The sequence below is a fragment of the Schistocerca gregaria genome, chromosome 2 (genome assembly GCF_023897955.1).
Source record: "Schistocerca gregaria isolate iqSchGreg1 chromosome 2, iqSchGreg1.2, whole genome shotgun sequence".
Classification (NCBI taxonomy): domain Eukaryota; kingdom Metazoa; phylum Arthropoda; class Insecta; order Orthoptera; family Acrididae; genus Schistocerca; species Schistocerca gregaria.
The window spans coordinates 478,791,371-478,804,301 of NC_064921.1; the positions used below are offsets into that span (position 1 = coordinate 478,791,371).

The 12,931-nt window shown below is 38.2% G+C and overlaps 1 protein-coding gene across 1 annotated transcript in view; it reads left to right on the top strand.

The window, feature by feature from the left end:
• The window catches only part of LOC126327137 (esterase FE4-like), a 406,577-nt gene that overhangs the window by 353,011 nt on the left and 40,635 nt on the right, over positions 1-12,931 (top strand). The window contains exon 8 of the mRNA XM_049995826.1: positions 3,572-3,750. Within this exon, the coding sequence (XP_049851783.1) occupies positions 3,572-3,750 (179 nt within the window). The remainder of the gene's footprint in view (positions 1-3,571; positions 3,751-12,931) is intronic.

The window sequence follows — 12,931 nt, forward strand, 5'->3', positions numbered from 1 at the left end:
TTGAGCTTCGGGCCAAAAACTCGCACACAACGAGCGATGTGTGAGCAGGCGCTTTGTCGTGATTAAGGATCCACCTACCCCCTTTTGCCAACTCTGGTCAAACTCAGGCCACATGAGCTCTGAGACATGTCAGAGCTTCAACGTAAAAATTTCCGTTCACTCTCTGGCCAGGAGGGACAAATTCCTTGTGAACAATGCCCCTAGAATCAAAGAAAACAATCAACACTGTCTTCCCATTGGACCTTGATTTTCGCAACTTTTTTGTTCTCGGTTCTCCTGCTAGTCTCCATTCCTTGCTTTGAGATTTGAGCTCCACATTGAATTCGTAAAAACAGGACTCATCTCCAGTGATGATTCAGTTGAGGAAGTCCCCTCATTCCTCTGCTTCCAACCAATCCTCATATCACTCAACCCTCTTTGCTTTCTGTTCTGGCGGCAAGAGCTTCGGTATGATTTTCACACACAATTTCTTCATTTCAAGTTTTTGTGTCAGGATTTTGTGAACGATTGTTTTGGGGATTGACAGCTCGTCAGCAATCTATCTGACTGTCAGTCTACGGTCTTTAAGAACACAAGCCCGAATTCGTTCAACATTTGCATCGGAACTCGATGTCGACAGGCGTCCTGGGCGAGGGTCATTGCTCACTTCTTCTTGGCCATCCTGGAACCTTTTTAACCACTTGTTCATGGTTGGGTCCTTCAGAGAATTGTCTCGGTAAACCAGTTTCAAACACTCAAAAATCTCACAGCCATTCTTGCCTAGCTTTGCAAGAAACTTGATGTTGACGCGCTGTTCCTCAATCAGGGAGAGCTCCATGCCGACGGCAGGTGAAAAAGGGTAACTGTCAACAAGCTGCTGCACACTCCCACCTTCACGCAGAGTGCGACTCGAACTGAGCGTTGATGGGATTGATTACAGCAGTAGTCCCACCTGGTGGTGACTGCAACCTGTAACATAAAGACATTATTCAAGTTTTATATGTATCTTCCGGACAAATCTCCTACAACAAACACCTCCTCTTCCCCCACAAAAAGAAATACATAGGAGTGAGGTCAGATGAATTTGGTGAGTTTGGTATGGCCCAGCCCTCCCCGTCCAACAACTGGGGAAAAAATGGTCTAAATGTTCTCTGACATCAACTCTGATGTCAACAGCAAAGTGATGGAGGGCCTGTCATGATAGAACCATAATCATTGCATGACAGCTAACTGGAGTACTAATAGTACTTCACAGAGAAAGATATGGTAAATACCTTTAAAAAGCATGTGAGGCATAAGTTCAGTCAGATGGTTGTGAACTATATCAGCTCACACATTTATGGTAAATTTTTGTTGACAGTGGAACACACAAATTGCCTTAGGATTTTTCAACTTTCAGACATGGCTATTGTGGCTGTTGAATAATTCTTCCCTTGTGAAGGCAGCCTTGGCAGTAAACAAATAATGTGTTTAGAAGTCATGGATGTTTACAGCTTGGTGTAGATTCCATTGGCAGATTCCACATACCAGGGGAAGTCATCAGCTGATAGGATTTATACCTTCCAACACTTGAATGTATGCATGCCCTTCTGGTTCAGGACATTCCATAAGTTGGTGATTGAGGTACTTAGTTTCTTGGCTGTGGATCACAAGCTGGTGCTGGAGTGTCCTCAATTTGCTTTAGCATAGCTTCTTCAAACTGAACATTTCACACACTGTGAGGTCAGCCAGTCTCTTGTCATTCTGGTCTAAGGGATCCTGACACAAGAAACAGCCATTAAATATTTGAAATGTTAGATGAATTGGTAACCTCCATCCTGGAAATCATTCACTGTATAGCTGCCTTGCTGTGCAGTGTGTTGCATTGTGCCTCTCCATAACTGAGATGCATGCCAGCTAACTCAGTTACTATGTAATCAGTCATCAAGACCCTGTAAACATCAGTGGAAGCTTTCACATAAACACAACTCAACATAAACAGCTGCAGTACAGCTATTTATCCCTGAACATGGACGCTGCTACCAGTAATAAAAACTTACCCTTCCTAGCAGTAATATGCAACTGTATTGCAGATCAGATTCCAGTGTCAATATGTTGCATACTAAATGGTCAAAACAACTGTGAATGTTGGCCTGAGGGAAGTCCAACATTGAAGTCTTCAATGGCCAATAGGAGGGAAACAGTGTGTCTGTGACATCTGTTTCATGTGACAGAAATGTTCCTTTTTATCTACACTAATAACTTGACAAATTTGTCTACATATCTCTTTTATATCCTGTTCATACATCATCAAGACTGTCACCAGTTTGTGGAGCAACCTTAAAAACGAGAAATTTCACTATAATACATTTCTTTTCAATTATTTACATGTGTATGGGACATGTCAAATAACTCCACAAATTTGTATAAATTGTTCTTTTACATCCTATTAATGCATAATCAAGACTGTCACAAATTAGTTAGCAACCATAAAAGCTGGTAATTCCACTCTAAATAGTTTTTTCAATTATTTTCATGTGCATGTTGCATTACACTTTCTAAGAATGAGCATGTGGTATATTTCCTTGACCAGTATAAAGAGATGTGAGGGTAGCCAACATGATATAGTGTGATACACCTTTATTGATGCAGAGAGCATACAGCCCAGCTACATTATATCAGGTTCTAAACTGAACTGTCTTGCTCATATTGCTCTCGGATACTTCACACTACTGTGGAAACTCTCTTATCAGCAGTGTCACTAGCACTGATGTCCCCAAAAGCATCTATCTGTTGTCAGTGTTCACACCAAATATTGGTCACCTGCAAACTTCCTCCCTTTCACAACTATTTCCTTGCAGTGTGAGTTCTCAGTGTACAACTGTTTCATATGACAATGACCTGAGAGAGCTACCAGTGTTTTAGCAAGTAAAATACATATCATGAGTAATAATGGACAATTACATTTCTTGTGGTGTTCTCAGATATACTTTTGCTGTTTGTGTCTGCCTGTTCAGAATTACATGCAGTGTTGTGTTTGCTAAGATGTCTTGAGTACATTCACATACCTGATGTGGTGTTCATAACCATAATCAGTGACAGACACCTGCAAGGTGTTCTAGCAGTTAACAGATATAGCATTGGTTTGAGTCATGCTCTCTACAACTTCCTGTACCAAGTGACTGAATGAAGGACCTAGAGTTTCATATGATCAATGCTACCAAAATCTATATTTGCTAAGAGTATATTGTAATGTTGGGGCATGGCTTGCTCTTATTTGATTTCTCCTGCAAGTCATACATAGTGCGTCTCTCCTATCCTTCACTTTTTAGCTTCTTTGGTTCTCCACACTTAACTCCATCAATCCTTTTCTTTTCTCCTTGATGCCTTAAGACATATGCCCTAGTTCCAAACGTCCGAGATTCCATTAACTTTCTTACAATGCTGTCAGCAATACTACATTTCTTTTACTGCTGGCCATATGAAAATAATCACAAAAATAATACATCTGTTTACAAAATTGGTACTCATTTATCCTAAATTCTGGTTAACAACAAAATACAGTGATTTTTTTTTTTTTTTTGGAACTGAAATTTATTTTTATGTTTTACAGTTACTGGAATTCTAAAGGATACAGAAAAAATGGATTTCATGATTGACAATTTTGAGTTAGTGTTTGGTGATAGTCTTCTTATAAAAGACCTACATACAAGAAAAACAGTTTGTGATAAATTAAAACAATTTTATTTTGGCAACACATCACCAGATGATCGCCATAGGAGGCTTGTTTTGGTAAGAAATATTTATGTAAGAAAATCACAAGCAGTCTAATGGTAGAGATCAAACACTTTTGCACACTAGGAAATATTTACTCAATTAATTTTGATGTTGATTTATTGACTGTAAGAGGATGTTGATTTACTGGCTGTAAGAGTTTGCAAGCATGTTATGCATAGTGCTCAACAGAACAATGTATGTAAAAGTACTGGCAAGAATATATAAGGATCCTGCACAACAGGTGAACATAATATCATGTATATGTGTTGGTACATGGAAACTGTGAAATAGGATGAAGGAGTAGCTGGATAGTTCAGCAGTTAAGTGCATTGACCTCACAAGGCAAAGTTGAGGTCTCAGCCTCATTCTGGCACACAGTTTTAGTCTGACAGGAAGGTTTCAAGTGAAATATTGCTTATTGTATTCTTTTTGTCTTGTTTTTAATATGGTAAATTTGGACCTTCATGCTTTCTCTTCCAATGGACCAGACACATTCTGTTTTGTGTGAAAGGCATATGTACTTTTTCCACAATAATATATGCAAATATATTATTATCTTAAATTACAGTACAATGAAAGTGGTCCAAACATTATGGAGTGGTTGGAAGAATCAGCAAATATTTAATAAACTTAATTCACATCAATAATTCTAGTCAATAGTCTCCTGTTTTTATCTGAGTAATACACTCCTGGAAATGGAAAGAAGAACACATTGACACCGGTGTGTCAGACCCACCATACTTGCTCCGGACACTGCGAGAGGGCTGTACAAGCAATGATCACACGCACGGCACAGCAGACACATCAGGAACCGCGGTGTTGGCCGTCGAATGGCGCTAGCTGCGCAGCATTTGTGCACCGCCGCCATCAGTGTCAGCCAGTTTGCCGTGGCATACGGAGCTCCATCGCAGTCTTTAACACTGGTAGCATGCCGCGACAGTGTGCACGTGAACCGTATGTGCAGTTGACGGACTTTGAGCGAGGGCGTATAGTGGGCATGCGGGAGGCCGGGTGGACGTACCGCCGAATTGCTCAACACGTGGGGCATGAGGTCTCCACAGTACATCGATGTTATCGCCAGTGGTCAGCGGAAGGTGCACGTGCCCGTCGACCTGGGACCGGACCGCAGCGACGCACAGATGCACGCCAAGACCGCAGGATCCTACGCAGTGCCGTAGGGGACTGCACCGCCACTTCCCAGCAAATTAGGGACACTGTTGCTCCTGGGGTATCGGCGAGGACCATTCACAACCGTCTCCATGAAGCTGGACTACGGTCCCGCACACCGTTAGGCTGTCTTCCGCTCACGCCCCAACGTCGTGCAGGCCGCCTCCAGTGGTGTTGCGACAGGCGTGAATGGAGGGACGAATGGAGACGTGTCATCTTCAGCGATGAGAGTCGCTTCTGCCTTGGTGCCAATGATGGTCGTATGCGTGTTTGGCGCCGTGCAGGTGAGCGCCACAATCAGGACTGCATACGACCGAGGCACACAGGGCCAACACCCGGCATCATGGTGTGGGGAGCGATCTCCTACACTGGCCGTACACCTCTGGTGATCGTTGAGGGGACACTGAATAGTGCACGGTACATCCAAACCGTCATCGAACCCATCGTTCTACCATTCCTAGACCGGCAAGGGAACTTGCTGTTCCAACAGGACAATGCACGTCCGCATGTATCCCGTGCCACCCAACGTGCTCTAGAAGGTGTAAGTCAACTACCCTGGCCAGCAAGATCTCCGGATCTGTCCCCCATTGAGCATGTTTGGGACTGGATGAAGCGTCGTCTCACGCGCTCTGCACGTCCAGCATGAACGCTGGTCCAACTGAGGCGCCAGGTGGAAATGGCATGGCAAGCCGTTCCACAGGACTACATCCAGCATCTCTACGATCGTCTCCATGGGAGAATAGCAGCCTGCATTGCTGTGAAAGGTGGATATACGCTGTACTAGTGCCGACATTGTGCATGCTCTGTTGCCTGTGTCTATGTGCCTGTGGTTCTGTCAGTGTGATCATGTGATGTATCTGACCCCAGGAATGTGTCAATAAAGTTTCCCCTTCCTGGGACAATGAATACACGGTGTTCTTATTTCAATTTCCAGGAGTGTATGTTGCCTTATCCTGAGATTAATGCATGTTAGGATTTGAGGATGTCACCTAAAGAATGTGGTGAAATACAGAGCATGGTCAAGCAAATAGGAAGCCTCAATACAAGCCTTTTTTAGTTTGATCACTTCCTTAATAGATTTTACTGTAGAGCCCATGATTCCCAAAATCTTAATACAGACAGTGAAGAAAAGTTCTTTGACCTCTAGTCTTCAATCAATTACTCTCATGTCACTATAAAAATCTGCTACAGTGTCACTCATTGTTTCATCTATAAAGCTTATAAACATGTAATTAAAACATTCCTCTATAGTTTCCTGTCTTCCTGCTTGCAAGTCTCTAAGGTTATGCTCTTCATTAAACAGGATCAATCTACTTACTGCCTCCCATGTTTGATTTCACCTCCAAGGACATAACAGTCGCATAGAGGCATGGGAGTTTTTCTTATCTGATTTTCCCCTCTTTCCATATTTTTCCATAATGTTTGCCCTATGAAGTCAAACAGATTGGATCATATGGTTTCAGACTAAGTACTTCTGATATATGTTTTTTTTTTTCTGAGTGCTTTCAAACCAATATTTGGTTTTAAATGTAGCCTCAGATTCTTCATAGGTCTGAAAATCTACTATACAGAGCATCCATCATAACACAGCATCCCTGTTCAGCTGAATCAAACATCCCATATCTCAGGAACTGTCCCTTTAAAAGCATTCAGATACAATATAAAATGTTCCTCACCTGCAGGTTCAGACGTGGGTAAATGATGGGTCAGTCCTCTATTGTAACACAATGTAAACTGTTGAAACTGATTGGCTTTAGTAGCACTTTATTTAACCAAGACATCTCTCTCTCTCTCTCTCTCTCTCTCTCTCTCTCTCTCTCTCTCTCTCTCTCTCTCTCTCCATGAATAACTTTTTTTTTTAAATTTATAAATCAAATTAATTCCTGTTATTCTTCCTGATAGGCATGAATATTTGCATAAGCCAATATTTCTTACTTAATATGGGTTACCTTAGAAGACTGAGAGAAACCTCTGTTTAAACACTGACAGAAAAAAATAGCAACACTAAAAAATAGTGTGATGATATTTCAGAAATACATTTATCTAGGTAACATATTTAAGTGATTAACATTGCAAGATCACAGGTTAACATAAACACAAGATAAGCCACTGCAAATGTGAACTTCTGGTGTATTAATAACTGGTGTAAACGCCAGAATGTTGAATGCAAGCATGCAGATATGCATGCATTGTGTCATACAGGTGCCAGGTGTCAGTTTTTGGGTTGGAGTTTCATGCCTGTTGCACTTGGTCAGTCAATATAGGGATGTTTCCACAATGAGATTTTCACTCTGCAGTGGAGTGTGCACTGATATAAAACTTTCTGACAGATTAAAACTGTATGTCAGACCAAGACATGAACTCAGGACCTTTGTCTTTCATGGTCGAGATAGAGTCTCAGTCTGACACACAATTTTAACCTGCCAAGAAGGGGGGTGGGGGGGGGGGGTCAAAAAAGTAGAGGAAGACCAAGGCTTGAATAAAGCAAAAAGTTTCAAATAGATGTTGACCACAGTAGTTCTGCAGAGGTAAAGAGCCACATGCAGGACAGACTAGTAGGAAGAACTGCTTTAAACCAGTCTTCAGACTGAAGCCCACAACCACAGCAATGTCAAGATGATCACAATTTGATTTCACATTTTCTTCTGGTTAAGTGCCAGACTCTAAGTTCAAAGATTCCAGAATTTTTAACTTTTAATTATTCATTTCATTACTAATGTTCATTAATATGAAAAATACTGAGCTGTACTCACATTTGCAATCTACATTAAATTGTGACTCCTCTATAACAAACTGAATAGATCAGTCAAAAGGTCAGAGGAAAGAAGAGGCATATTCACCACCAACAGGACCATGCCTTGTAAAGCATTGTTGTGTTCAAACTAACTTTCAGTTTGGTTACAGCTTTTCTTTTCAATCAGTCTCCTCTATACAAATGTCTTTGCACACTTCAGAGAATCAACCTTATTATCTATCTTTCCCAATCAGGGATACACTCTCATCCTTAAATTATTGGTAGTTACTTTCATATTACATAAATAATTTGTACATTTAATCATAATAATGTGTAACAAGTCATTTTATACTCACATTATTCACTGATATGTAAATATGGCTACATGTTGACCACTTACAAGCCTTAAAAATGTAGACTGAAATAGTAATTCCAGCCCACTGCCTTTTAAAAATGACATAAATATAAATTCTTCTGTAGAATAGAAGTAGTTACCAAGGACAAACTTACTGTCTTGATTAATACCTGTTTTTTGGCTCACCAGTGAAACACCATTTTGATTTTCAGCCCTTTCATCTTTGAGCTGTACTTCATTTCTCAAATACTCTTTCTCTGTGAGTATTTCAACTCATAAGAGTGTGCAGTTGCTCACAGCTTGTAAGCACATCCTACCTCACTCTCTCCTGTCTGGTGTGTAGCACTTACAAATTCTGAAACTCATCTTCTATTCACCATTATAACTGGTCCATACAACTATGTAATTGCTTTTGCAAATCCTCGATATGTTTATGTATATGTTTCTCCTTTTACTTCCTTAATTTCTCTAATGATAGCATTATCAGACTTACAACTTCATTTTCTAGTACAAAAGTTCTTTTCAACATCTGTTTTAGTTATTGGTTCATTTATTTAGAATCAATTATAGTTATCACTTTTGATTATTGATTCCTTGTGTATTTGATTACTGATTTCTTGTGTGTTTTATATATATAGTAACCTCAACATTACTAAGCTTAAAAAATGAAAAGTTGTGAAGTTCCTTTTTTACTGAATTTCAGTAGCCCTCTACATTCTTAGTAGGCTTTATTTATCAGTTGCTGTCTTTCCTTACTCTTATTTCTCTCAGCTGCCTTGCTATTTCTCATTTGTGTGGTCTCTCATGAGAGAGATGAGCTCATGATCCACTGACAGAAAAAGGAAGCCCTTACAGTTGAGACAATATTCAATGTCCACACCTACTAGGCACTGAAGGCAAACTTGCATGTGTCTCTATTAGACAAGTTGCTACAGCCATACAAATACAATTAATTGGGAGAGTGCACCCTCAATGTACCAATGCACAGTCTTCAGAATGCCAGGTGGAATGCATGCCCTCAGCAGTCTAATCATGCCGTCAGCTGTCAGCCAGCAGTCTTATACACATCTTTCACATTTTTACTGTTGTACTGTTTCCAGAGTTTTATTGCTGACCGATTCTCAATTAGTCTCTCAAATTAACTTAATCATAACTCCATATCTACTCCATTCCTTTGCATAAATAAAAACAAAAAATATATGGGTCACTCTTACATACTGAAAATGTATTACATTTTGTAATGTTACAGGAAACATTATTAGTCTTCTGCTATGTTAATAAGTGATAACTCGAGAATTGCAGCACACTTATAGGTTAAACTTTGTAGTGGTTTGGACCTCTAGCAATGCAAAAGTGATATCATAATTTATGCCTTAGCTTCACTCCCATAAAACCATCACTCTCCCTTAAAATACCAAAAATAAAATAAAATGGAAATGTTCATTGCAATACAAAGCATTTTATTGTGCTAAGATCCTCTTACATAATGTATAGGTATCATTATTTCTGTGGTTCTCTCATTGACATAATAAATTATCCAGTACAACCATTGTAAAAATCTCAATTCAGTGTTGTGCATCAGCACTGTACCATCCAGAAATCAGTGTGTACAGTGGTTTTTCTTTTATTTTTATTTTTATTATTATTAATACAAAACACTGGTTTGTGTCACGTGAACTTCTATGAAATGTATCATCATTTCAAATGATTATGTAAGCATCTCAACTGTGACCTGCACTATGTTTTCCAACACAAATAACAATGTAAATACTACTCTGTTTTATTTATGTTTTTAATCTTACCTCTCAAAAGTACCAATAATTCACAAGTATATTTGGCTGGGGATAAGGACATGTACATTATGAACATGATATCAGTGGCAAATTTCGGTGTTGGCCACAAGTAGGCTATTCACATTTTTCCATCCCTACCATTCTCAACAATTCAAAACCCTACTTTGTCAATAAAATTGTAACTTTATGATTTGTGCACTATCATCCTAGTAACACCACCTTTTTCCAGTACTTAGTATGATTGTGAACTATAGGATTGATGTTTAGATCCTAGATTATTTTTACAACCCAACAATATAGTTAAGATTGCACAAAAAATAGTTTTGGGGTATATTTATGAGCTAATACCAGCTCCGTCATGTACTACTAATAAGGCAGGGTAAGGTCTGCCTTAAGACTGTTTACACAATAATGTACATTCAGTTAACATAATTAAATATTTTTTTACATATTCAGTTATCTGGTAAAAATCTGGCTGATGATTATGATGAAATTAAATTACGTAAGTTATGAAAGTTACATCATCATGCAAAATGTTGTTCATTGGTTCTGCCTCTATGCACAAAAGAGCTAATGTGTTTAGCTTTTCCTGGTTTAAGGTATGCCTTAGATAATTTTTCACCTGTTTTAAGCAAGAAAAGCTACTGTTACCCAAATAATTTGTTGATTGTGTACACAGAGCCATGCAAACTGCTATTCCAAGTTTGGATAAATGTTTTGCAAATTCTGTTTTTTCAGGAATGAAGATAGACTTTCCAATGATCCAGATTTAGTTGTGCCAAAATTCTTTCAGAACAAATGTGACACTGAAAATGTATGCATTCTTTAACTAAATTGGTCTGTAAATCGGTAGGCTACATTTATTCCAAGAAAAGGGCTTTTTCCACTAAGAGCTGATGATGACAATTCACTTTTTTTCCAAGGATGAGAAATTTGTTAACCCTGAAAATATCATTCACAGTCATTCTCATCCCTTCATCCAATATTTCATCATAAATTTCTTTCCTTTTTAGGTTGTCTTTTTCCCAAGTCTTTTGTATACTGCTTTGACATTCTTAATTCCATCACCTTTCCTTTGAAATACTTAAAATTTTCTTGTTCAAATGAAAAACATGCAAAGAGATTCATAAAGATCAGCACACTGATCAAACTGTGGTAGAAGCCTCAATTTGAACATTCACTTTCTTTATTCTTTCCAAAAACACATTCCACACATCAACCATTACCGCAATTTCCAGCTTTTCTTAATTCAAAAATATTCCTGTTACTTCATTTTGCATTACAGGCTTTTCTGCTACAATCATTCATGATTGATTCCAGTTTTAAGGACTTTGTGCCAAGAATCTCTCAGACTTCTACATGTGTCCTCTCTAGCTGACCAACATGTCAGATTTACTCTGTTTAGCACTTTCCCTTCCTCAATTTCAGACACTAATTTTTGCCAGTGTTGTGTGACAGCTACAAAAGAAAAATGTAGATTTCTTAAAGCAACATGAACGAGCAACAACCTTCTCTGCAATATTCAGTGTAGCTGTAGTTATAAATTTAAAGAGTGAGCAGTACTTATGCTGAGTGTTTTGAGTTCTGAAATAATGGCAGAAAACATTTCTTCAGCTTCACATCACTCCAAGGTCAAGAGCTTAATAAATCTTTCACACATTTCACCTTTTTCCAAAATGTATTTAATGATAAAGGTAAGTTAATTCACATGAGCTATAGGAACCCATGATTAAGGAAAAATATTTCACCCCTCTTATCTTGTCATTAATCTGTTTTAAGACTTTATGATCCACCAAGAGCACAAACTCATCAGAAGCTGTCTTTGATAAGTAACTGGTACTTCCAGATATTTGATTTTCACATGATTAAATATGAATGGCTAAAAAAGGATCAAATGCTTCTAACAGTTCCAAAATCATAACAACAATTTCTGTTATGTGGATCACTGAACTTTTCATTCTTTCCTCTGTAAGTGAGACCTCTTGAACACAGTCACTTCACGGCAGTAACAACCCTCTTCAGTAAGTTTCTCCAATAAGCAATTTCTTCATCAGTCTAAGCATGCAGAAAATTGTTGAGTCAGCCATTGATCTCACTTCTAGCTTTCAAACTAAGGATACTAGATTTATGATATGCAGAGTTTTCATGCTGAGGTTCTCATTGTTCTGAATTTTTCCAGCCATTAAATCCTTTCTTCTCAAGCTGAGTCTTATTGTCCAATGGACCAAACACCAAACAGGGCCCACAATATACAGATCTTTTACTTTCAGAATAAACCAACCAATTTCAGTCATACACTTCATTCTTTTTTATTTTTCTTTGAGAGATACTTACTGGTAAGAAACAACACTGATCAGCATATCTTTTTTCACTTTTAGAGAAGTCACAGCACTTCTTTTGATTGAAGCAGTACCTTTCGATAATGTCCCTTAAGGTATCTTCAATTTCCCATAAAGCTGGATCTTTGTTTAGATTTACTGTTGTTCGCCCTTGGTCACTACTTAATATCTGATTCTGAGATGCATCTTCAATTGTTATACTTATTGATGATTCCTCTATTGCCTCTCCATCTAAAACATAAATATCCATTTCTCAAAAGCAGATTTTCAATAGATGACTGTTGTTATTGGGGTGAAGAGTTCAAATATGGTTCATCTTTTCCAGATAGTATTGTGTCAGTGCATGTTATCAAAGCTCCTGGTCTTTCAAGACCACTTCCACTACCACTTATTAAAAAAATTGACAATTTTTATTGTTTTACACATAATCTCTTCTTGTTGTTCTGTTTTCATTTTGGCCTTTGATTTTATACTCAGTGCCACTACATCACTCTCTCCCATCACTCATTCTAACAATTGTTATCCAAGAACTGAAATCAAAAAGATTACATAGGAGTTTTACTTCTTGTACATAATTATCAGTATCCTTCATTTAGACTTAAGACACTGAATAATTACCAAACATATGTACAAGAAATTTATTTAAGTATCATACAAAAAAAACAAAATCTCTTTATGTAGCTTCCAAAATAGCTATTTCTCAAGTTAAATTATGTGTTACTGATTTGTTATGAATGATTTATTATAATATATTATGATTACTTATCTACTATAAGTTTTTACACATTGTTGATGTTATGTTATGAAG